The 24,363-nt window shown below is 38.7% G+C and overlaps 1 protein-coding gene and 1 long non-coding RNA gene across 3 annotated transcripts; one reads left to right on the top strand and one right to left on the bottom strand.

The window, feature by feature from the left end:
• The first annotated feature begins 1,264 nt into the window (after positions 1 to 1,264).
• Positions 1,265 to 10,730, top strand: LOC306847261. Its single transcript, XR_013782138.1, has 6 exons — positions 1,265 to 1,337; positions 5,002 to 5,084; positions 5,514 to 5,634; positions 5,912 to 5,991; positions 10,058 to 10,178; positions 10,446 to 10,730. It is a non-coding gene; the product is annotated as an uncharacterized lncRNA (long non-coding RNA).
• A 3,361-nt stretch (positions 10,731 to 14,091) lies between these two features.
• LOC306847250 (putative hydrolase DDAH2) lies at positions 14,092 to 21,548 on the bottom strand. Of its 2 annotated transcripts, XR_013782137.1 has the most exons (7): positions 21,209 to 21,548; positions 18,587 to 19,108; positions 18,330 to 18,518; positions 17,058 to 17,177; positions 16,837 to 16,980; positions 14,454 to 15,879; positions 14,092 to 14,320 (listed from the first exon to the last, which is right to left on the bottom strand). XR_013782137.1 is itself a non-coding variant. In XM_079381097.1 (6 exons), the coding sequence occupies exons 2-6, from the start codon at positions 18,875 to 18,877 to the stop codon at positions 15,763 to 15,765; spliced, it is 861 nt and encodes a 286-aa protein (XP_079237223.1). In that variant the 5' UTR covers positions 18,878 to 19,108; positions 21,209 to 21,548; the 3' UTR covers positions 14,092 to 15,762. The 2 variants fall into 2 exon arrangements, 1 of the variants encoding a protein (XP_079237223.1); XM_079381097.1 differs by having other exon boundaries at positions 14,092 to 15,879.
• Between the last annotated feature and the right edge of the window lie 2,815 nt (positions 21,549 to 24,363).

Genomic DNA, 24,363 nt, shown 5'->3' with positions numbered 1-24,363 from the left:
GCCTACGAACTCCATCGTGAGTGTTAAAGCTGACTTCTGCTGATGAAACTGCAAACTATTTCAGTACATTTCTTTAATTAATCGCAGTCTGACTCCTGGTCTTTGTTCATCATACCTGGTCCATGCGTTTTAACCACAGCACATTTATCATTTACTGGGTCACAATTAGGAACTGTATTTTATTTATTTATTAGCATCTGTCTGTCAATCACTGAATTTATTATTCCAAAACAGGTAAAGAAGTCTGAGCTTTAATAAGATCTTAAGAATCAAGTTTCAGCTGACAAAACATCAATTAATACATTTGTGACTAAATATCAGAAATTGCACAATATATATTATATCTGAAGTGTTGTTTCAGATAAAATAAATATGAGGAAAACAAGTTATAGTTATAAATAGGAAACCAACATAATAACGTATCTTTATAGAAATTAAATTAGGGTTAAGAAATATCATGGCTGTAACAAAAAGGCTGTAATTCGCTAATCTTAAAGGCTCTTGTGGCTAAATGGATACAGCTACAGCCGGAAACTAACAATAAATAAGATGCTCTACCTATTAGATTGTGTTTTATTAACGTCCACCCAAAACAACCCTAAACCTCCTCCTTACAATAATGCAAAAACACATTTTTTTTTATTATTCAATTATGTACATATTAATACAAACATATACATCTCACAACAGTACTAGAAAAAAAATATGAAAAAGGGTATACAGGGAAAGAAAAGAAAAAAAATCTAATAAAAAGATCTGTGCCAGGGAAACAAAACAGCAACATTTAACTAACTAAATTAAACTGACATAAATATTTCTAATAGTACCATATTGCTGAATTTCTTTAATAAAATTTGGCTTAGCTTTAGACCATTTCTTTACATGAATATGATATTTTCCAAGTAAAATAATTAGCTGTGTAAGAAAAGAAATTGTACTTTTAGAATCAATGGTATCTCGTACAAAAACGAATATGACATGATATATTCCTATTTGTATTAATGTCCCAAACATCCTAGAAATGAAGTTAGAGACATCCTGAATATAAACAGAAAAGATTGTTTAATAACACCACATATTCAAATAATTCTTTAACGGGTTCAATTCTGTGTAATATTTTAAAAGATACCTCTTTTACTTTATTACTTATGAAAAACTTATGTGCTATTAACAATACTTACTTCCACTCAATGCTTGCAAAAACTGAATTATTGTAGAGTGACGGATTTACGCTGATGTGCGCATGCGCAGTAGCCGGCTCTTCCGGTGAAAGGATGACGTCAGGGACACGCGCAGGCTGGACGGTCTTTTCCGGTCCGGAGCGGCAGCAGAGACATGTGAGTGAGACATAACGCTTCATTTTTACTGAAAATGTTGCAATGATTTATCGTTCCACGCGTAATATACTTGTCTAACAGTGTTTGGCGCACATTAATGGAGCAGCGAGATGTGTTCAGTGTTAGCAGATGTGGCCACGTGCGTTAGTTTGATCCACTGAGGCTATACAGAAGCCTAAAGGTTCGTTTTAGAGGACTTGAATCTGGGGACTGAAAAACACGAATCGCAATACTTTAATCGTGAGCTGTTTCAGAGCAGCTCCATCAATACGAGCATTGTTATGCCAAGCGACTGATGATAATGATTTAGCGATGGATTTCAACGGTCTGCATGATTTTATTTTGTACTAATATGTTGCAGGAGTGCATGTGGAAGCATGGTCGTTTCAAAATAAGAGTCCCTGCGCGCGGATCATGAGCAGAGGACTGATTAAAGACCCTCGCACCGACCGGTCCGCGCAGCGCCGATCTATCCCGAACAAGCCTAAACAAACTATCAGCAATGGCGGACGTTGCGTTGCTATTGATGTTCATGGCTTTGCGAACCTACATCGGCATCCAAACACGGCGAATCAAACTGTTAGCGTTTAGCTGCTATTTCAAATATGGCGGTCCAAGTTTCTGTTTGTCTTGTTGGTAGTGATGGGTCGTTCTTGAACGATTCGTTCATTTTGAACGAATCTTTAATGTGACTCGGGAAGAACGAGTGGTCTCGGGGAGTGAATCGTTCAGTCGCGCATGCGCATTGGTTATAGTCTTGACAGTCCCTGGCTGTAACCGAAATCGCCCCCTATACCCTCATTCACTATTCCCTACATTAGTCCACTCATATAGTTCACTTGAAGGAGTGAATGAAAACGAGTGAGTGAATTCGGACACTAAGTGCACCGGAAGGACTGCCGTTTTTGCATAGTTTGCTTCCTGTTAAATAATAATTTGATACGGGCAGCTCCAATAGTAAGATTGAAGGATTTATCTAGAACTCAGTCACGGAAATTATGTATAAACCCTAATAGTCAATTTACAATTAATTTGTACCTGTGTTGTATTACGCCGTGGACGAGCGCTTCTAAAATGAATGAATGGATGATTCAGCTGTGGGCGCCATCTTCTGGTGAGACGCGGGAATTCATTCGGCGCGCGACTCTCTCAGTGCATTCTGGGGATTCTCTAGCCGTTGAGTGTACATCGCTTGTACACTCGTTTTTGCGGTGCATTGTGGGATTGAATGAGTGCACTCGAGAACATCCACTATGGTTTCGAACACCACTTAAAATGGCTGTCCCCTCAAATAGTGCACTATTTGAGGGTATAGGGGGCGATTTCGGAAGCAGCCCCAGTCACACTTGGTGGGTGGAGTTAGTGTAAATAGTCAATGCCAAAGGTGGGCTATTTGAACTAAGTGTGAGACACTCCGTTTACATTATCAAAGAACATTATCATTGACTAAAGCACTCTCAAAAACTCCCATTAATCACTGAAGTTGCTTACATTGTGAAATTAATATCTTGCTTACATCGTACGCACTTCTGTACTTTGTTGTTTCTGATGAGAGAAATCGTCAGAGATCAGAATTCATTCAGGGAGCACTGAATAAAATGGTTGTTTCAGCGATGACTCATCTGGACGCCTCTGATTGGTCATTGCACTCATAAACTCAACAGAATCATGTGTGATTGGTTATAATGTGCAGTGCTGTAGAAAATCTCCATGTTGAGCGAACACAGATTTTAATTTAGCAGTTGATGTGCCGATCTAATCACACTGGTGGGATTGTTTATTAAATATAAAAAATATTATTTGGCTATTTTTTTCTTTTCTTTTGGAAGTGGCATTCAAAATCCACTAGCCTCCAAAATCTGAGGGGCACGGTTGAAATCGTGTTCTGGGAGTAGAGGTATTTCGGCTGGGCCCCTCTGCTCCAGTGCCCTGGGCCCCTGCGTTCATCCGTCCCTGCCTGTGTGTTTCTGGCTGTGCGCTCTTATTTTTGCAACACAACAAAAGCTTACAAAACAATAAGCTATTTTCTGTGAATGTGTGAAGATGACTAACTATAATAATATAACACCAGAAAACCATTTGCGCAACAAAAGTTTGATTTCGATAATTAAAATGAATGTGATAAATGCCCGTAGGGCTGTGCGATTAATCGAATCGCGATTTGAGACGTTGTGATTTGCTAATCACAAAGCCTGCGATGTGGATGCGATATTACTCAGATCCAGATCATATGCATGACTGCCAGCCTTGAGTGACCGTCTTACTAACAACAGACAGACCTCCGTTCTCCCCGATCAGCACTGCTCTAGCCAACTGCATATACACCCACCGTTTAAAAAGGGTCCGATCGACAGTCAGGCAAATTAAAACTAAAGAAACGTATGTAACTTCAGCTTCGAAATGACAGACAATGAACAAAAAAGGTAATTTGCAAGAGCATATCAAGAGCTCCCTTATCCATTCTGCTTTCAGTACTGGAGAATAAAAGATACATTTTTAGATGTTTTTATTAGTAGGCTACACGAACCTTATCTTACACATTTTATCTCCCCAACAGATTAATTTGAAATAAGTTTATAATGCATGTTGGCTAATTCAGAAGACGGCGCACGCAGCCCGTGTCTCTGAACGCTTCTCATACTCGCTCCGCTCTGTGTCTCACGGACGAGCCGCACACACGCAGCCTGTCTCGTGATGCTCTTTAATACTCACGGTCTCGCGCCCGGCTCTGCTCCGCAAGTCTCTCACGAGCGCATCTGGCAATATAGACGAGGCTGACGCACGCACACAACCTGTGTCCACTCGCGCCTGGCTCCGCGTTTGAAACGAATGTAAATTCAGTCTAACTGCTTGTTAATTTCACTTGGATAAAATGAAGTATTCAGCACATTTCCCACTTGTTCTAAAAAAACCAAATACTCAAAAATGAATAAATCAGCCTGTGTAACATGTAATACTTTAATAATTGACTAAGGAAATAGTTATTTTATAAAAAAATAAACAAATCTTTCCTGTGAAATTCAGTAATTCTGTAAAAGTAGTAATACCATTATAATCTTCCCTGCAGAAAAAAACAACCCCCCCCCCAGTAGAACCCCTCCCAAAACACAACAGAAAATGTAATGGATTTAAGGGTTATGATGGGAATTGTATTGGTTTTAATGTAAACTATAATGGTGTCTGCTGGTATTTGATGCATTCTATTGGTGGGATGTAATCAAAGTTAATTTATATAGTCTTTGATGTAATCTAGCAGATGGCAACCAATAGAACAACAGTGATTCCTAATGGAATAATGCCCAAAACAAAAATTTTGTATTGGTTTTTATGGGAATTATATGAATTTCTGTGACGGTTTCTATTTTTTTTTCAGCAGGGTAACGATACTCATACTGTCCTGCACGTCATTGACTATATTGAGCTGAAGCTTGACTTCGCAAATTTAAAATCGCAATCGCAATGTCAAAAAAATCGCATTTAGATATTTTCCCCAAATCGCACAGCCCTAAATGCCAGTTTACTATATTAAGTAACATAGTTATATGTATGTATGCAAATATTAGTTTTTCTTTTTCCATCTGTTCTGAGTGGGTTTTATCTGCTGACATGTTAATGAATCGTGTCATTCTGAACTATTGAAAGGAAGATGATTCTCTGTTCACAGCGTGGCCCCAGACATCCGGCTCCTCAGGAGATGTGGTTCCATCAGATGGATGATGTCTCTCTGCTTCAGGAGATGTTTGCCAGGTGCCCACTCACTGCTCATCTTCAGTGCTTGTAATATCTCTGATCAGTTCAGAAGCGAGACTATAGAGTCACACCTTGATGCTGCTGGTTGTCCTGGTGTGCTGCAGTTCTCAGAGTAACTCTGCTTATTCATTGGCTGCTGCTTTTCATTGCCCAGCCAATCACCAGCTCAGAAACATGCCAAATATTGTGGCCTACCGTTTCTCTTAACCAGGTGCGATGCTACAATTTGCAATGCCAGATCACTTGCTGTTTTTTGCAGTTTCAGTTCATTAAAGTCTTCAGATTACTAGAAGAGATGTGATTTTTGTCAACATTTGTCCTGTCGCTCCTGGTTAGGACAGTTGAGTTCCTCTGTATTTTCCTGATCTTGGTTTGTACTGACTCCCATTTCTTCATTGGATCAAATAGTTTGTTCTTCTTCGACAGTGGTGTGATCCTGAATGAGACGTGTGCCAGCTGCTTTCTCCTTTCTGCTGTTCCTGACAAACTCTGAAGCATGACCCTGATAACAGCAGCTGATGACCGCAGGAGAGTTCACACGCTGAAGGTGCTGCTGCGGTTCATTTTTCAGATCTGAAATATTCCTGCTTTCAAAGTAATGTGTGAAGAGCGAGACTAAATAGAGTCACACCTTGATGCTGCTGGTTGTCCTGGTGTGCTATAGTCCTCGTAGAGTAACTCTGTGCTTATTCGTTGGCTGCTGCTTTCTGATGCCCAGCCGATCACATGCTCAGAAACAGATCCCTCTTTATCAGACTGTTGTTGGTTCTGTTATATTCTTGCTCAGCCGTGGTTGAAGTGTAATGTGTCGTTGTCTCTCAAAGCCTCTGCAGATGCTGGTGAATGCAGTCATTAATGGTGTATCGGTCAGGAGGAGCGTCGACCGCTCAACAGTGCTGTCAGGGTGAGTTTGCTTCTTACCGAATAACTTCTGACCAAGACCATTATCCCGGAGTTGTCTAGACTAGGGCTGTCACGATTCCTCGGTTTGAGTACTTGATTTTAAAAAGTCCTTTCGTTTTGCCTGTGTTGAGTAACCGGCAAAATTAGTATGTTTTCGGTCATATCTATTCGATGAAGTAAAGCGAGACTATAGAGTCACATCTTCTTGAGAGCTGTCAAGAAAGCCAAGTCTCTCTATTTTTCTAATTTGATCGAGAAACATCATCAAACTCCTAGAGTTCTTTTCTCTGTTATAAACTCGGTACTAAATCCTTCTGTACAGACTTTCCAGAATCCTACCAGTGCATTATGTGAAGATTTCTTGAATCATTTTGGGAACAAAATTACTCATCTGAGAGCTCAAATGCAAGTGACCAATGATGAAATGATGACGTTAATGAGTCCATCGGCCTCTTGGACCACTTTTAATTCTATCTCCCTGCAATTTTTAAAGGAAGTAATCACAAAACTAAAACCCTCCCCAAGCCCCCATGATATTATACACCCTCGCTACTTGAAGCAAATAATTGATACTGTAGGATCAGGGCTTGTATCTCTACTCAAATGTCTGCAATCAGGGTTCATCCCTGATAGTTTAAAAATGGCCACAGTCACCCCTGTGCTAAAGAAACCCTCACTGGATGCTTCTATTTTAGCAAATTTTCGGCCTGTTTCTGTTCTACCTTTCATCTCTAAGGTGATGGAAAAAATGGTCTCTTTACAACTCCAGTCATTTTTAACTAATCACATCTACGAGACTTTTCAATCAGGCTTTAAATCACTGCATAGTACTGAAACTGCCCTTGTAAGAGTTCTTAATGATATTCTAATGGCCACTGATTCTGGTGATTCTGTCATTTTAGTTATGCTGGACCTGTCTTCAGCCTTCGACACTGTTGATCATGCAATTCTCATCTCTCGCTTGGAGTCTTATGTGGGTCTGGGAGGGGCGGTTTTAAATTGGTTCAAATCTTTCCTAACAAATAGAACTTTCTCAATTAAAATAGGAAATTTCTCTTCCTCTTTACGCAAACTAACCTGTGGTGTACCCCAGGGGTCTGTTCTTGCACCTACTCTCTTTTCTCTCTATCTACTTCCCTTGGGGTCCATCTTTAGGAAACACGGCGTTTCTTTTCATTGTTACGCTGATGATATGCAAATCTATCTGCCTTTGACCAAAAGCATGTTCTTAATAGTTTATCAGCATGTCTGGATGACGTAAAATCATGGCTCTCAAAAAATTTCCTTTTTCTAAATTCAGATAAATCGGAAGTTATTGTTTTTGGCCCTTCTGAAAATAGAACACAAAATATACCTAATCTTGAGTTCTTAAATTTAGCTATTTCATCCCGAGTGCGAAATCTGGGTGTGGAAATCGACAACAGCTTGAAATTTGACAGACAAATCAGCTCTGTAGTAGGTTCTAGTTTCTTTTATCTTCGATCTCTCTCTAAAATTAAAACCTTTCTTTCTAACGCCTCTTTAGAGGTTGCTATCCATGCCTTTATTACATCTCGGCTGGATTACTGCAACTCTCTATATTATGGTGTTTCAAAGACACAAATTTCCCGTTTACAAGTCGTTCAAAATGCAGCAGCTAGATTCCTGAAGGGATGTGAAAAATTTGATCATGTTACACCCCTTCAGAGATCTATACATTGGTTACCTGTTCAGTATAGAATTGAATATAAAATTCTATTACTTGTCTACAAATCTTTAATCTTGCACCATCTTATCTGACGGGCTTACTCCACCCATACACTCCTAAGCAAGGACTTAGATCAGGAAACAAATTCCTCCTTCAGATTCCCAGAACCCGCTTGAAAAAAAAGGGAAATAGAGCCTTTGATGTGGCTGGCGCCACTCTCTGGAATAATCTCCCGACCCAAATTAAAATGGCTTCCACTTTATCTGAGTTTAAATCTGCTCTCAAAACTCATCTGTTTGTCTCGGCTTTTAACATGTAACTTATCCTGTTTTTATTGTTTCTAAGTGACTATTGATTGTGTTTCTTTCTTGTGTATCTATACTGTAATTATTGTACAGCACTTTGGTCGGCTGGCGGCCGTTAGTAAATGTGCTTTAGAAATAAACGGAACTTGAACTTCATTATTCTTCATTATATCGGCGTTATATTGGCCATCAGCCACCCTGCTTTCCAAGATATCGGCATCAGCTGTCAAAAAACCAATATCGGTCGACCACTACTTGCGATCAGAAGCCGAAAAAGCGTATAATATTTGTGATAATTTAAACCTATTGCAAGGGGGGTGTCACCGCCAACATAAAGCGCTTTAACTTTAACCATCTGTTAAATTAAAGACAATTCTGAGAATTGTTTCTAAACATTACAAATGTTAGAAATGTATTGCTGAAACGCATTACAAAGACTCTGAACTATATAGTACTGAATTGTGGAGTCAAACAGTTTTTCACCAATTCTGTGTTCAGGATGTTTTGGGCGGGGCTAAAACGGTGGCCCGATGATGCAATGGAGCCACCGAGCGTGGCCCCGCCCCTAACACTATAGTAACTGTTGAGAGGTCAAGGTCTTAGTTTGTCTTTTTGAATGTCTGTGAAGTTAGATGCACAGATTCTAGGCAGGGACCGTTCTAGGGTGAATGGATGCCCGGGTCTTAGCCCAGAGACAATATGTGGCAGAATACATAAAATAAAAAAAGGAGCGTTCACAATTCGCATCTAGAAACGCGAGCTGTACCGCTTTCTCTTCTTTCAAAGCTTGCCGGAGCTCACGCTCTCGTGGTGTTTGCCGTTGCTAAGCTACCATGAGCAGCGCTGCCTTGACGACGAGGTTTAGACCGCAGCGCTTACAATTAAATAACGATCTTGCACGCTTAAACATGTATGGCTGTATAAATCCAATTAAGCTACTAGAGGTAGTATCAGTAGCATCCATTCAGGTTGTAGCGGTATTTGACAGCTGAGAGAGACGGCCGCTTTCTCGTGAGTGGGCGTGGTTTCAGCGCCGGCAGAGGACACGCCCCCAGCGTTTGAGAGCAGAGAGGCCTGCTTATTTATTTTTTTTTGAAGATTTTGATCACTTATTTTAGTTATTGGTGGTTTATCATTCAAATTTGGCTGGGTGCTTAACACACTTTTCTGTTGTGTGACAAACTCAGAACACATATTTTAATATCACTTTACATGGACTTTAAAGATCACAGCAGTGTGATTTGAACCTTTAACTCCTAAAGAGAGCAGCTGTCATGTATATGAATGAAACCGTTTTCAACCTCACAATATCGTTATTTCTGTTACAAACATTCAAATAATCACAGAAGTACTGGGATAAAAGTTTATAGTTTGGATATAAACCCTGATGGTGTACGGTAGCAGTCACAATAGAGTAAATCACCTTTTAAAAGTAATTTGAATCTTCAAATAAAGATTTATCGATTGTTATGCCAGTAGGTGGTGAAAAGGGGCTGTTAAAATGTATTTGTCTTTTGAATCATTCGAGTTGTTCAGAAACGCTTCATTCATCCAGTAATGAAACAAGTAAATCTAGAGCTGAATCAATCATTCATAAATTACGTTTAGTTATCTAATGTTTTTTCTTCAGAGTCATGAGAGAAACCTAGGCTCCATTTAAAAACCAAAATGATCCAGAATGGTGCAGCTCTATTTTGCGCACAAACAGCTCTTAAATGAGTCCAGTTTTTAATGTAGCCTGCTAATTTTGTTAATGGTATTCAGCTGCGACTAATGTTTGATTATCTAAATGTTTGACTTTTTTGATCACATTGAAAACGAAAATGGGAATTGATAAGAATTTGAATAAGAAGAATCTGAATTAGTCAAATTTAAACAATGCCCAACCCTACTTGCTGTTTTTTGCAGTTTCAGTTCATTAAAGTCTTCAGATTACTAGAAGAGATGTGATTTTTGTCAACATTTGTCCTGTCGCTCCTGGTTAGGACAGTTGAGTTCCTCTGTATTTTCCTGATCTTGGTTTGTACTGACTCCCATTTCTTCATTGGATCAAATAGTTTGTTCTTCTTCGACAGTGGTGTGATCCTGAATGAGACGTGTGCCAGCTGCTTTCTCCTTTCTGCTGTTCCTGACAAACTCTGAAGCATGACCCTGATAACAGCAGCTGATGACCGCAGGAGAGTTCACACGCTGAAGGTGCTGCTGCGGTTCATTTTTCAGATCTGAAATATTCCTGCTTTCATCAAAGTGATGTGTGAAGAGCGAGACTAAATAGAGTCACACCTTGATGCTGCTGGTTGTCCTGGTGTGCTATAGTCCTCGTAGAGTAACTCTGTGCTTATTCGTTGGCTGCTGCTTTCTGATGCCCAGCCGATCACATGCTCAGAAACATGCGTCATCTGCTGCTCTATAATCTCAGACGAACACAAGCTGATGTCTAACAGCTGTTCTTTATTGTCTTAGGGATCATCACACCACCACCGAAGATGAGCTGGAAAGTGTGAAGCCCACCTGTTAAACATCTGTTGCTTTATAAACTTATGAATAAATGATGTTTCATAGCAGAAATATGTAATGGAATATATACAAACAGCTATTGTGTGCAGTGCAGTTGTGGTCTGTTAAGAAGCGCTACTCACTTTTGTAATATAATGGCATCAACATAAAAATCTCCTATCACACGATGATTGGACTGTTATTCTATGTGTGTGTGTGTATGTATATGTATATATATGTGTGTGTGTGTGTGTGTGTGTGTAAAAAAAAAATATTCAATGCAACAACAAGAGGTATTGCATCCATTTGAGCAATGTTTAAAAACATAAATGCAAGTGCTGTTATAGCCTTGCATGTTTACAGGGTAGTTTTGTTTTAAGTTTGTTCCAAAAGGTTTGTGAAATTTGTCAGATTTGTAAAATGAGGAAATGTGTAGAGGGAGCCCATTTGTGTATCTGGTATTTTCCTAGTAAAATACTTTGTTTACATATATATGAATAAGTGTTGGCCCCCTTCCTGATTTTTTTTTTTTTTTTGCATGTTTGTCACACTTTAATGTGTCAGATCATCAAACTAATTTAAATATTAATCAAATAACACAAATAAACACAACATGCAGTTTTTGAATGAAGTTTTTTATTATGAAGGCAAAACTAAATCCAAACCCACATGGCCCTGTGTGAAAAAGTGCTTGCTCCCTAAACCTAATAACTGGTTGGGCCACCCTTATCAGCAACAACTGCAATCAAGCGTTTGCGATAACTTGCAATGAGTCTGTTACAGCGCTGTGGAGGAATGGTCCACTCATCTTGACAGAATTGTTGTAATTCAGCCACATTGGAGTGTTTTCGAGCATGAACCGCCTTTTTAAGGTCATGCCACAGCATCTCAATAGGATTCAGGTCAGGACTTTGACTAGACCACTCCAAAGTCTTCATTTTGTTTTTCTTCAGCCATTCAGAGGTGGATTTGCTGGTGTGTTTTGGATCATTGTCCTGCTGCAGAACCCAAGTTCTCTTCAGCTTGAGATCACGAACAGATGGCCGGACATTGTCCTTCAGGATTTTTTGGTAGACAGCTGAATTCATGCTTCATTTATCACAGCAAGTCTTCCAGGTCCTGAAGCAGCAAAACAGCCCCAGACCATCACACTACCACCACCATATTTTACTGTTGGTATGATGTTCTTTTTCTGAAATGCTGTTACTTTTACACCAGATATAATGGGACACACACCTTCCAAAAAGTTCAACTTTTGTCTCGTCAGTCCACAGAGTATTTTCCCAAAAGTCTTTTTCACACAGGGCCATGTGGGTTTGGATTTTGTTTTCCCTTCATAAAAAAAACTCCATTTAAAAACTGCATGTTGTGTTTATTTGTGTTATCTTTGATTAATATTTAAATTAGTTTGATGATCTGAAACATTAAAGTGTGACAAACATGCAAAAAAAAAAAAAATCAGGAAGGGGCCAACAGTTTATCACACCACTGTATATATATATATATATATGCGACTCATTCCAGAATTGCGGGTACAATTCAAGCTAAGAACACAAAAAATAGGATTTTTTTTTTGTTAAACTTTTTCATAGAACACACTTTAAATTTAATATTTTCAATGTTTGCTGATCTTAAACTTGTAAGATTTTAAATATTCTGAATATCAATATACAAACAGAAAAATCTGTCAACTCTGTTGTAGACAAATTGGGTCAAACATACAGTTAACAAATGTAACACAATTTAAAAGAACATCTGTCTCTTAAGCCATTCATTCAACTTTAAACCTAAATATAGCTGCAAACAGTGATGGTGGGCCCAAGCCATCAGTGCAAACGCCCCCCCGGGGGCATCAGGAGAACTGCCCAGCGGGCACATGCGTTACAGGAACCCTCTAGCTGTCTGAATTTAAGGATACAGCGATGAAAGGGTTAATCTGAACCATCAAGACACACAACAATATATAAAACTTTGGTAACAGTTTCAATAAGGTTTCAGTTATTGACATTAACTATATTAATGAACATGAACGATAATTATATTTAATTTATTAATGTGACTCTCTCACACACACACACACACACATATATACAAGTTTTGTAACACTTTTCAATAAGGTTTTTGTTTTTAACATTATATAAGTTAACATACAATATTGAGATAGCATTTATGAATCTTGGTTAATATGTTCAAAACTGACTACTACATTAATTAAAATTTATAGTTAATGTATGTCAGTTACTGTACCAAACAATGTTTTACTAACACAAATGCAGTAAAAATATTTTGTTCCGAGTTTGTTAGTTGTGAATTAACTAATGTTAAAAACTATATTAGTTAACATTAACAATTATATAGCATTTGTTAATGTTCAAGTCCAAAATGTATTAATACATTATTAAAATTTAAAGTTGTATCTTTTGAACATGACTATTTTAACTAACAATAAAAATATTAATAAATGCTGTAGAAAATATGTTGTTCATTGTTAGTTCAAGTTAATGTTAAATGAGAGCTTATTATAGTGTTACCTAACGCTTTGATGATTCTAAGCATTTTTAAAGGTTTTCTTGCTCTATAAGCATGTGTGAAATATGTTTCCTGCGTTACAGGCTAGTCTTCATCTGTTAGCTGAACGGTTACATTCACCAGATGATGTAAATTCAGATGAAGATCACAGGATGCCATAGGTCAGTGTCAAATTATTATTATCTATATAAAATATTATCTGCAGCGCAAACATTTATAAGACCACGTGCATGTATCTTTAGATTTTTTTTATGTTGTAATTAATTTTATATAATTAGATTAATAATTATGTTATGTTGTCAGTGCCCTACAAATGAACTGGTTGTTGGATTTATTTATTTTTGTCCCTAAGACTGACAGAAACAGAGATTTCTTAAGCTATACTAATAATAGACTTCTTGTTTCTGAGTAAAAATATCAACATGTTTAAATGAAAAGTTGTCAACATGGTGTGTATTTTCTACCTAAGGAAGTGACATTACTTGTTTTTTTCTGTGAAAGCTTTAAAGACTTTTATGCCTTTTTATAACTGAGATAACAGCTGACCAGAACGTAGGGACAGAATCAAAATGTTTGTTTTTTTTATTCATGAAATTACAAAAAATGTGATATGTTATGCAATTGTTTTATGTAAACAAAAATATGAAAATGAGACATTATTTAATGATAATTCAAGCTGAATGTATGAATCAGGAGACTGTAGAGGCAGTTTTTCAGTTATTATTTTCAAGACAAAATGTCCCTTAATATACATAAAAGCATTGTTTTGTTGATAGCTGAATATGATGTGTTGTTATTCAAAACTGATTCAGTGAAGTGTTTGGTTTGAAAAATAACAGGTTTACCTGGGAGACGCAAAATGTACCCCCAATTAATTACCCATATATATATATATATATATAGTACATTTTGCCCCCCAAAATACAGCGCACACTAAAATAAATATTTAATGGCAATGATTTGTTGACAGGCTGTCAAAAGCATTTGTTTTTGTTTCCTATTATTTAGTTTTTGTTTCCTATTATTAGTATTTTTAGCAAATTGAAGCCTCTCCTCCAACATCTGTTAAAAAATAAGGCGGCCTCATTGCCAGTGCACCACTGCATTGCCTTGGAGCTCTTTTATTCTTGTTTTATTAGAACAAAGTAGTATATACATATACAAATTTACACAACATGTCTGCGTTAACAAAACATCCACTCATTAATCAGAAACTGATGTTAGTTCATATTATCAGAATTATCCATGCATTTTCCAAAATGCTTATCCTTTGTAGCAGGGGTCACCAAACTTGATCCTGGAGGGCCGGTGTCCTGCAGAGTTTAGCTCCAACTTGCCTCAACACACCTGCCTGGACGTTATACCTAGTAAGAGCTTGATTAGCTGCTTCAGGTGTGTTTGATTAGGGTCAGAGCCAAACTCTGCAGGACACCGGCCCACCAGGACCGTGTCTGGTGACCCCTGCTTTGTAGGGTCACAGGTGAGGAAACACCCTGGACAGACAGGTGGCTCATCCATCACAGGCCTCACACCTGTGGGCAGGTTATTGTTTCCAATTCACTTATAATGCATGTGTTTTGGGGAAAGCGGTGAAGCTTGCTGTGAGACGATTCTCTGTCATTATGATAATCCCGATCATACTGAAATATTCATGAAAAATGCAAGGCTTCTTTGTTGTTTTGATGTTGTCCAAACAGGTGCTGTAGACCTTTGTCTCCTGGAGGAAATTAATGAAATTTGTCATGGACCCTGACCCTTCTGGAATATTTTATACAGGACAAGAAATTTGAAATTATGATATCTTTAATTGGACTAATACATATCAAAATTATCTTACAACTGAGCCTTTTTGGAGATGAAGGCATTCATGTTTTCTTTTGTTGAAAATGAATAATGTAACGCTAAACTGCTCATGATATAAACCACTGGGAGAGCAAACAATTATTTTTTTAATAGTGTCGATACAATTGAGGGACAAAAAACCTACTAAAAAAGTACTTTTTGCATTAATGGAACATCTGAAAAGCACATTACACTGACACCACAACATACAGTAAGGATGCTACCTTGACAAAACTATTTGTGGCCTTATATATCGCAGCCACAACATACTTCACATTCCCACAAGTTCATGTACGTTGTGGTCTCTACATGTTCTGACAGGTTAATATGCGGGTTTTGGTTAGGGTTAGATAAGCACAGTAAAAATCAACCAAACCCATCCCTTCCCGGAGACCTCAATGAACAAGAAACTGCTTCTGTGCTTGATTCTGGGATTTGTCCACTAACACACATCTTAATTGGGCAGAAAAGCAATTAAATTACAGTTCTCAGCTCTGGACCTCGAGGTGCACAATCCTGATCAAACGCACATGAACAATCTGATCTCGGTGTTCAGGACTGATAAAAAGGCTCAAGGTTGGAGCTCGAGGTCCAGAATTAAAAGCCCCTGAACTGGAACAGGAGTAAATAACAGAATTCATGTTTGGGGTGAACCATCACCTTAATCTCAGTCTCACTGTGAGCAAACAGTTCATCTGTTGTTTATTTCAAGGCCATTTATCATAATACTCTCATAATGTGTGTGCATTCTATATATCTAAACAAACCTGCATATAAGAGAGCAAAGAAATTAAAGCATAAGAGAAGCATGGACAGTTGCAGCCCCCAAAGCCTCAGGCTGAAGTGAACGCATAAGAGAAGGTAAGATGTAAAGAAAGTAAATATGATTATGCAGTGATTGTACTGGAGTGTCTCAATAATTGGGTTTCTTGTTGATAAGCAGGCAAAGGGAGGACAGCGCCGCCCCGAGTTTGGAGGCTTCGCTGCAGGCGGTGGGCAGCAGGGTGTAGTCCGTCAAGCGCTGGAAAGCCTGAAACAGAGAAGAAGAAAATATAACAAACACAGCTGTGAGGAAAGCAGCTTTCTTTTACTTCTAGAAACACAACTGTCAGCTGAAGCCAATGTGACAATGAACAAGAAGATTTGCATTTACTCAAATTTATTAGCGTCTAGCAACTAGTTTGACAGGAAAGATAAGTCAGCTTTTCAACCACAGTTAACTCATTCCAGCATCAGTAGACTGATAGGTTTGGGCTAGGCTTTGCATGTCCATTAGCAGACTACAGTGCATGCATAATTATTAGGCAAGTTGATATTCTCATCATATTTTTTCCAAGCACATTTTCAATTCCGAATCAACATCAATCTTAATAACATATTAATATTGTATGCATTATAAGTGATACATAATTGTCCATGAAGGCTGGAAGTGAAAAACACCTTATATTCAGGTGTGAAAAATTATTAAGCAGGTTTTCTTTTACAGATAAAATGAGCCAAAAAGAGATTAACCTCAGACGGAAAAGTAAGAAATTATTAAATGCCCAAGAGAAATATTCAAAGTTAAGGCATGACCATTGGACAGCTCACCGAGTCAGAAAAAATAGAATATCAATTTGCATAATAATTACGCACAATGACTGCTAGTTAACATGGAGTTGCAAAGATAGTAAGTAGAATGTCTGAAGTGGAGTATAAAGTATAAAGAACAGCATTTATTTGAATCTTCTGTAACATTATAAATGCCTTTAATGTCACGTTTGATCGTTTTATTTTTTGTCCTTGTTCAAAGTTTTTGTTAAAAAAAACGTGTTTTTGAATGGTAACATATTATGGTTTCCACTAAAAATATGAAGAAGCACAACTCAATATTGTGCAAAGTCTAAAATTAAAATACTTGGAAGAACGGTTTCCATTGATGACAAAAGCCCAAAACAGGCTTGTGTTGCTGACTGTTGTGCTTTACTGCACATGCTCTGTTACTCACGGGAACACTGTTGGGACACTCCTCGGCTGTGGGGTGCAGGAGGAAGTCCACTTTAGCAGGACCTCTGATGTAAATGCAGTTAGCAGCGACGTCCTCAGGTACAGACAAGATCTCATAGTGATGGTCAGTCAGCTGCTCCATCGCCTGAAACAAAAAGCACTCTTAGATAACGTCATTATCGAAGCGATTATGTCCCGTATTTGACTTGCACACAGACTCACTCGGAGACTTTTCTTGGCCCCGTCGCTGCTGCTGATGATGATGGTATCGGGGCCGGCCATGGAACAGATGTTCTTCAGACGAGAGCCTCCACACACGGGCACAGTGGACACTGTAAAGTCCTGAGCACACAGCCATGCAGCACCAGACCACTGTTATTTGCACTAAAAAGGATTCCCAAGCCATATCCCCAGAGCAGAATATCACAGGCTCCAGGCTGCTCTCCATACACTTCAGTCAGTAACCACTCACAAGCCACAACATCCATGCACTGCAATGCTGTTTTTTACTATAATGCCATTATACTTTGTCAATAATCCACTTTACACATTCTACTAACTAGAAGTAACTTTGCAACTACATGTCAACTAACTCTCATTAGAATAAGTAGATGATTAGGGTAGAATAGGTTGACATGTAGTTGCAAAGGGGAGACCATCCAAATAAAGTGTGACAGATACTAATGACTGCGAGCTCTTTCTTACAGCTAGGAGAATGTCTAAAGGTGACTACTGAAATAAAGTGTTACCAAAAAGAGAAGCACCTTGTGATCATCTGACAAAACAGCAGGAATTCAATTCAAAGCATTTAAGAAATGAAATTCATTAAAAAATAATAATTGATAAGATAATTATCTGCTAAATGATTAAATGTAAATGTAAAATAATTGTTATCTACAATGTATAATGTGCACAATGAGTTTTACATACACACAGAGGTATGTTGTGTGAACGCGCTCAAGACAGTTGGACCGTGCGGCGGATCAGAAGTAAAAAATCGATATAAATACTGTTGAGTTTCTTGCACAGACCGATCATTTCGTGTCTTTAGATCTCAATGTATTATCATGAGCCGCAGGGTTTAATTTGGTTTTGTTTGTGTATGTTTTTTTTTACTCTCAAAGCCGTGGATCCTATTGACTACCATTATATGACTGACAGACTGCAACGGTTTGAGTTAAAAATCTTCGTTTCTGTTCTACTGAAGAAACAAAGTCACCTACATCTTGGATGCCCTGGGGTTAAGCAGATAAACATCAAATTTTAATTTTTGGGTGAACTATCCCAAAGCAAAGCGATTCATTCATTCACAATCGGACAAGTTCCATGGCATTCCGAATTAAACAGTAAATTCCATTTTTATGACTGGATACCGAGATTCTGTCAGCGTTTTCCGCATCAGGGAAATTACAGGGCCCTATTTAACCCCTGCATGTACAGCATTCTAATCAGCCAACACTAACAGACCCAATTCAAGCGAATCACAACACTCACCTTGAAGGTGTCGGCCAAAACTTCTGCCCCACGGTGATTGGTGTGTTTCGAAATGCCCACAAAGAACTCTTTTCCAGTGAAGAGGACATCACTTCCCTCCAGAGTGGCTCCAGCAGAGCCGCCCTCCTCGTCACCCATCTCCAGCACCGTCAGCTTCAGCTCGCTCAGGACACGCCTCACGGCCTCCGCCTGGAGAAAACACAGCGCTGAGCCCCAGTCACGCCAGAGTCTCCCACAGCCCCGCGAGCGGCCCTTACCTCAGCACGCCTCTGCTGCTTGAAGGGTCGCGTGACCAGCGCCGTGTCGCCCTGGATCACAGCCACGTCTTCGATCCGCCAGCTCTCGGGCAGCTCCGAGGCAGCTGGGATCTCTATCAGCTGCAGCCCCACCTTCTGCCTCAGCGCACCGGTCAGCACCCCCATCTGACGCTGGGCCTTGGCCAGGTCCGTCTGAAGCCCTTCTCCACCCTCCGCCGAGTTCCCAAAGGATTCTGGGATACCTCTGACCACAGCATGAGTGAAGCAGCCATATGGATATATGTTGGCCATGACGCCGTGTATATGAACGGTGTGCGTTTATGACAAGCCTGAATGTGTGTGTGTGTGTGTGTGTGTGAGGGACTCTGATTCACAAACTGAGCAAGTTTGACGTCTATGAAGGACAGTCTTGCAGTGGAAGTGATTGGAAGCCAACAGCAACTGGATCAGCAAATCATTCTCGACATCCCTGAATCCACAGGGTAGACAGCTCCAGGAGTGCGTTTGTCCCTTTAATACCGTCTGAGATAGAGAAAATACATTGAGAGAAAAAAACAAACAAACATATTTTGGTTCTCAGAACCTCTAGGATCTAAAGTTGAAATGAATCAACCTGATGCCGTTTGAGAGCTAAATTAAAAACCCTTCAGCAGAATAAATAATGTCTTTGCACCTGGACTTTAAAGTGGACTCAAAGATCTTATTTTTCAGTTGTCACAGTGTCTCATTCCACATAAGTTTCCTGTTCAAGTAAGCAGTTTTAAACCATTCAAGTGCATAACTGCACTGTACAAATCATTTTTTTGTTATAAAATGTTTAATAGTACTTCTGTTAAATGATTTTAAATCTAGGTTACTGCCTCATCGTTTTACTCTTGCATTTAATTCATTATAATGCTTGGTCTAATTTTAACTTATATTGTGTGTATTATTTGTATTATTAGTCTTTTTTAACCTTCCTCTTTTGTACAGCACAGTGGTCAACTCTTGTTGTGTTTATTTGTGCTTTATAAGTAAATAAATGAGTGAAAATGAAATGAAACCGCTCTGTCAGTGGATTGTGCATATTAACTGTTTTCAAATGAACATATGCATAATATTTTAGCATATGTGTGTGACAATTTAGATCAAATGCAGCAAAATTTACTTTGGTTCTAGCATGTAACCAGAGTAGTAGGGGAGTGTGGGGATGGTTGCAACACTTTTTGCATTTCCTTTAGTTTTTCAGAGACTGTTTGCATTCGAAAGCCAGCATTTTAATACAATAAAGCAACATCAGTCGGCTACTCACCCACATTGCTTTAACACGTGCTCATATTATGATATACACAGAATTTATACTTGAATAGACAAAGTCCAATGTTGCAACAGACCCCACAACAGGGGCAGTTGCAACATTCATTAGAATGTAATTAAAACCATTTTTAAATATCATTTTGCAGGTTCTTTATTTGAAATATCATTTTGCAGGTTCTTTATTTTATTTGTGCATAGACATGGTCTTTAAGAAGTTAAACTGGCTGTATAAAAACAAAGAATAGTAAATGGAAGAAAAAAAAAACTCACATGTAACAACCTTGTCTTGGTTAATTATGACAATACATTTGAAATGCAAAATATTAATGTAATCATGATTAAGACACTAAAACGTAATAATAGCCTACTTCTGTTAACATCTGTGAAAGGTTACTGAACTAAGGCCAGTTGCATGCACTTAGTCACTGTCTTAAGAACTAGTTTGACTGAAGTGTATCAATGTTGTGGTAAGAGACAGCATGTTGGGACGGTCCCCACCCTTGACAGCTGTGATAAAACTTGGTATAATAACTTGACACAATTTCTTTGACACATGCTAGCTATGCCTATTAGAAGCTAAGAAAACGCAGATATAAATCATGTTCTTACAATGCTTCACGCAAACAACTTGGACAGTATAACAAAAAAATCTTTTTTACCATGAAAATTATTTTTGGTAAAAGGAAAGGTCACATGTGCCTAATTTCATCCAGGAAGGATAGGGGCTGATTTAGCATGTGCAGTATTAATATCATTACTGTAGCTCATTCCTGATTGAAGAAATAAACCATGTCCCCACTTTTAAGAAATTTCTGCTTTTTAAAACAAACATATTTTGGACATAATCTGAATTTTAAAATAATTTACCAATAATATAAAAAGTTACTGCAGATAAGGGAACAACTGTATCCACATTGTTCAGGAAAAACAAGACGAAGAACTGAATCTAGAAATGTATCCTACTATAACCAACCAAAATACACCACTGTAGCCTCCAGACATAGACGAGAACACCCTACGAACAAAATATTATATATTATCTATTATCTTATTATCTTATCTTATCTTATATTAAATATTAGCTCACGGATATGTTTGGGTAACATCTGAGTTAACATGCTGCCGATATCGGTGTTTGCAAAGCAGCAGCAGCACGCAAACCTTCACAAAACACGCATTCACTGCACTTTTCCCCGAGATTCGAAGAAAGGAAATGTTTCTGTGAAGTCGCCGCTGAAACACAAAAGCGGTTCAAAAGTTGTCCAAAGTGTCTCGGCTGCCAAAGTTGACGCGCTGTTGAAATACGACGAGAAACACAAATCCTACCTTCCGACACGATGAAAGGCGTTAATAAACCGCCTCGCACAGTGTGAACACCACTCCGTTATTCTCCTCTGTCCCTTCCCCCTCAGTCCATCCTCTGTCCAGGCGCTCTGCTTTCCTCCTGCCCGGGGAGCTGAGCTGATGACCAGGGGAACGCAGTCTTCCTACACTGTTCTTAACATTAGCCTACCTCTGAGCCAAAGTGAGACAACGCTTCTTGAAATCTGCCAAACTCTGATCCGCATTAAACACATTCCTGACCATCTTCCAGGATTGTCCACTCCCTCGCCAGTCCTGTAGTTTACTGCGCCACACCCCCGTCCCTCCCTGTCTTTCCCCGTGTGGCTGGACTGGAAACTTCCTGAAACTGTTCTTACAGATAGGGGGAAGTATGGAGGCACACTCATTCCTGCTAAATAATAACAGTGTTCAGTGGATTGTGAGCTATGACACAGTTAACCAGCCCTAGTCTGCTCTGTTCTCTAATCCACTCTTTTAATATGTAGGTCAGGTTTAGCTGTGTCCTCTGTCTCATCAGATCGCAGATTATTTGTCAAAAGTATGTGTTGTTTTGCTATTATGGGGTGGTGGGTTGACCTCAGACCCCCAGGAGGATTTGGGGGAATGCTTTCTTATGAGCAAAATTAAGAGGCCATACCTCTTTCATTGACAAAACTGAACATAATAAAAATGTTTGACATTTATGTATGCTTTATACGTAAACACTGATCACTGACAAGGAAATGTGCCTTTAATTTCACCAAGCCGATTGCTCACTAACAAAACAACAATGTTGTAAGTCATTTTCAGTTTTATTTTGATATTCACTTACTTTTTAATTGGAGTTTTTCCTGTAACACCATCATTTTGTTCATTCAGACTGTTCAAGAAGGAGGGATATATGGCATGAACCAATCATAAGTCAAGTCAAGTCACTATTATTTGTATAGCACTTTTAACAATGCAGATTGTGTCAAAGCAGCTTTACATCGGCTTGATATAAAGCTGGGTGGCCTTATATCAGCGTTACAGTATTTAGACGGGGAAATAATTTGTCGAAATAGTGTCATTCTCCTCTGGCCAGACTAAATCAGCAGTTTAAATCTAGGCTGAAGCAGAATCAGATTGTGCAAAGGACTCATCTGGTTCCTGTGGTCTTGTCCGGATGGCCGTCTTGGAGACAGGGTCTTCACTGGGGATCAGTCTCTGGGGCTCATCTAGGTGTCCTGGCTGTAGAGGTCATCTCTAGGTGCTGATCCACCATCTGATCTGGATACAGACTGGATCTGGGTGGCTACGGTGATTTACATCTACATTTATGCATTTAGCAGACGCTTTTATCCAAAGCGACTTACACTGCATTCAAGTTACAGTTTTTACATTTTATCAGCTCTTGCTTTCCCTGGGAATCGAACCCATGATCTTGGTGTTGCTAGCGCCATGCTCTACCATTTGAGCTATAGGAAAGCCTATCCTATAAGTGATCTCGGAATAAAGAAACAGACTAATATTAGCGTAGATGCCATTCTTCTAACAATGTAACAAGTACATCAGGTGTTTTGGGAAGTGTTCCCGGTTCCGGTTGACCTAATTAATGCAGCCTAACAATCCTTTAACAGATTTTAATTATAGAAATGTGATATTATGTGTAAGCCAGGTTAAAGAGATGGGTCTTTAATCTAGATTTAAACTGACAGTGTGTCTGCTTCCCGAACAGTGTTAGGTAGATTGTTCCAGAGTTTGGGAGCTAAATAGGAAAATGATCTCCTGCCAGCAGTTGATTTTGATATTCTAGGTATTATCAAATGACCAGAGTTTTGAGATCGCAGCGGACGTGAAGGACTATAATGTGATAAGAGCTCACTCAAATCATAACTCACTCAATCATAACACAATGGAGGCATTCCCTCCTCTCACATGACTTTCTCCCATTCATTCTCTATTACCCCCGCCAAACCCAGCAGGAAAAATAAGTACTTAAAATACATTACATTTCTCCTGCCTTTGTCCTGTGTTTTTTGTACTTATTGTTCTGTAATCTTACCCTCTGCTGTCACTTTAGAAAAGCAAGTGCTTTATACACTTTTTAATGTCATATTTTGTAATATTTGCATTGTTTTCTTTTTGTGCTATGGATTATTTTGTCGTCCAATTGTATGAGGAGGTATTGCCTCCTTTGGGCCCTTGGAGGAAACACCGCTGCTGAACTTTAAAGTGGACTCAAACATCTTTTAGTTGTGATAATCTCAGTCCACATTTATTACATTTATTGTGCATCTGTGTCTTATGACAGAGCAGTCTTATGACATGCTGAAAAAACTGCCATGAAGGGAAATCAATTAGTACTGTCATAGATTCTTACCATACTACTTAATAAAAAGTACTAGGCTATGGAAGGAAACAAGTTCTTTGGATCTGATATCAGAGCAAGCAAGATGAACAGATGTTAAAACGAACGGAGCATCGCTCATGCCCCAGTAAAAGAGTCTAACAATGCCCTTGGAGAAAACTGTGCATTTATTAACGTCTATTGCACTAAAATGAAGTAACAAGAATTACATCAGCCAGTGCTACAAAGTTACAGTACATTTTTGTCATTAGAGTAAAATCTAACTCTAAAAAGTAGGCCTACATGATTTCATGGTTGTCTTTTTTAAAGTTTATTTTATTATGATTTCGACTAAAAGTTGCTTTGCCAAAATGTCACAAAACACAATTTTGGAGATCAAAAACATGTTTGGTACATAAAGAATCTGTGACATTATTATACGGGTCGCCACAGTCTAGATAATTAATGGAAACTCTGAGGGTCCTAAATACACAACACTTTGTGTAAAAAGTTTTCTCACTCAATACTGTGCATGAAGCATTATTTGTGCTTCATCAGTCCTCATACATGGAATGGGTGGGTTTTAGGAATTGGTAAACGTTTATAGACCACATGAAATTCGTATGTGGGTTCTTGTGTATAGGGTGTACATCTAAGCTGATAAGAAAGCATTTGGCAGATAACACATTTCAAATTTCCAGTCTTAAGGGGATGATACACACCAACATGTCTCCGTGTATCTTCACATTTACTCTCCCTGAATATCTGACTAGAATGCTCTCTCAGGCACTTGTGGGTGTGTCTAAATTTGTACAATAAAATCTACAAT

This window comes from Barbus barbus (assembly GCF_936440315.1).
Source record: "Barbus barbus genome assembly, chromosome: 27".
Taxonomy (NCBI): Eukaryota; Metazoa; Chordata; class Actinopteri; order Cypriniformes; family Cyprinidae; genus Barbus; species Barbus barbus.
The sequence above is the reverse complement of the archived record's forward strand: the minus strand, read 5'-3'. Positions and strand labels throughout refer to the sequence as shown.

Coding starts and splice junctions, on each gene's coding strand:
- LOC306847250 (XM_079381097.1), bottom strand. CDS start 18,877: ATGGCCAACATATATCCATATGGCTGCTTCACTCATGCTGTGGTCAGA. Junction 17,178..18,329: donor TTTTGGCCGACACCTTCAAG/GTGAGTGTTGTG, acceptor CTGTGTGCTCAG/GACTTTACAGTGTCCACTGT. Junction 15,880..16,836: donor AGTGTCCCAACAGTGTTCCC/GTGAGTAACAGA, acceptor TCTCTGTTTCAG/GCTTTCCAGCGCTTGACGGA.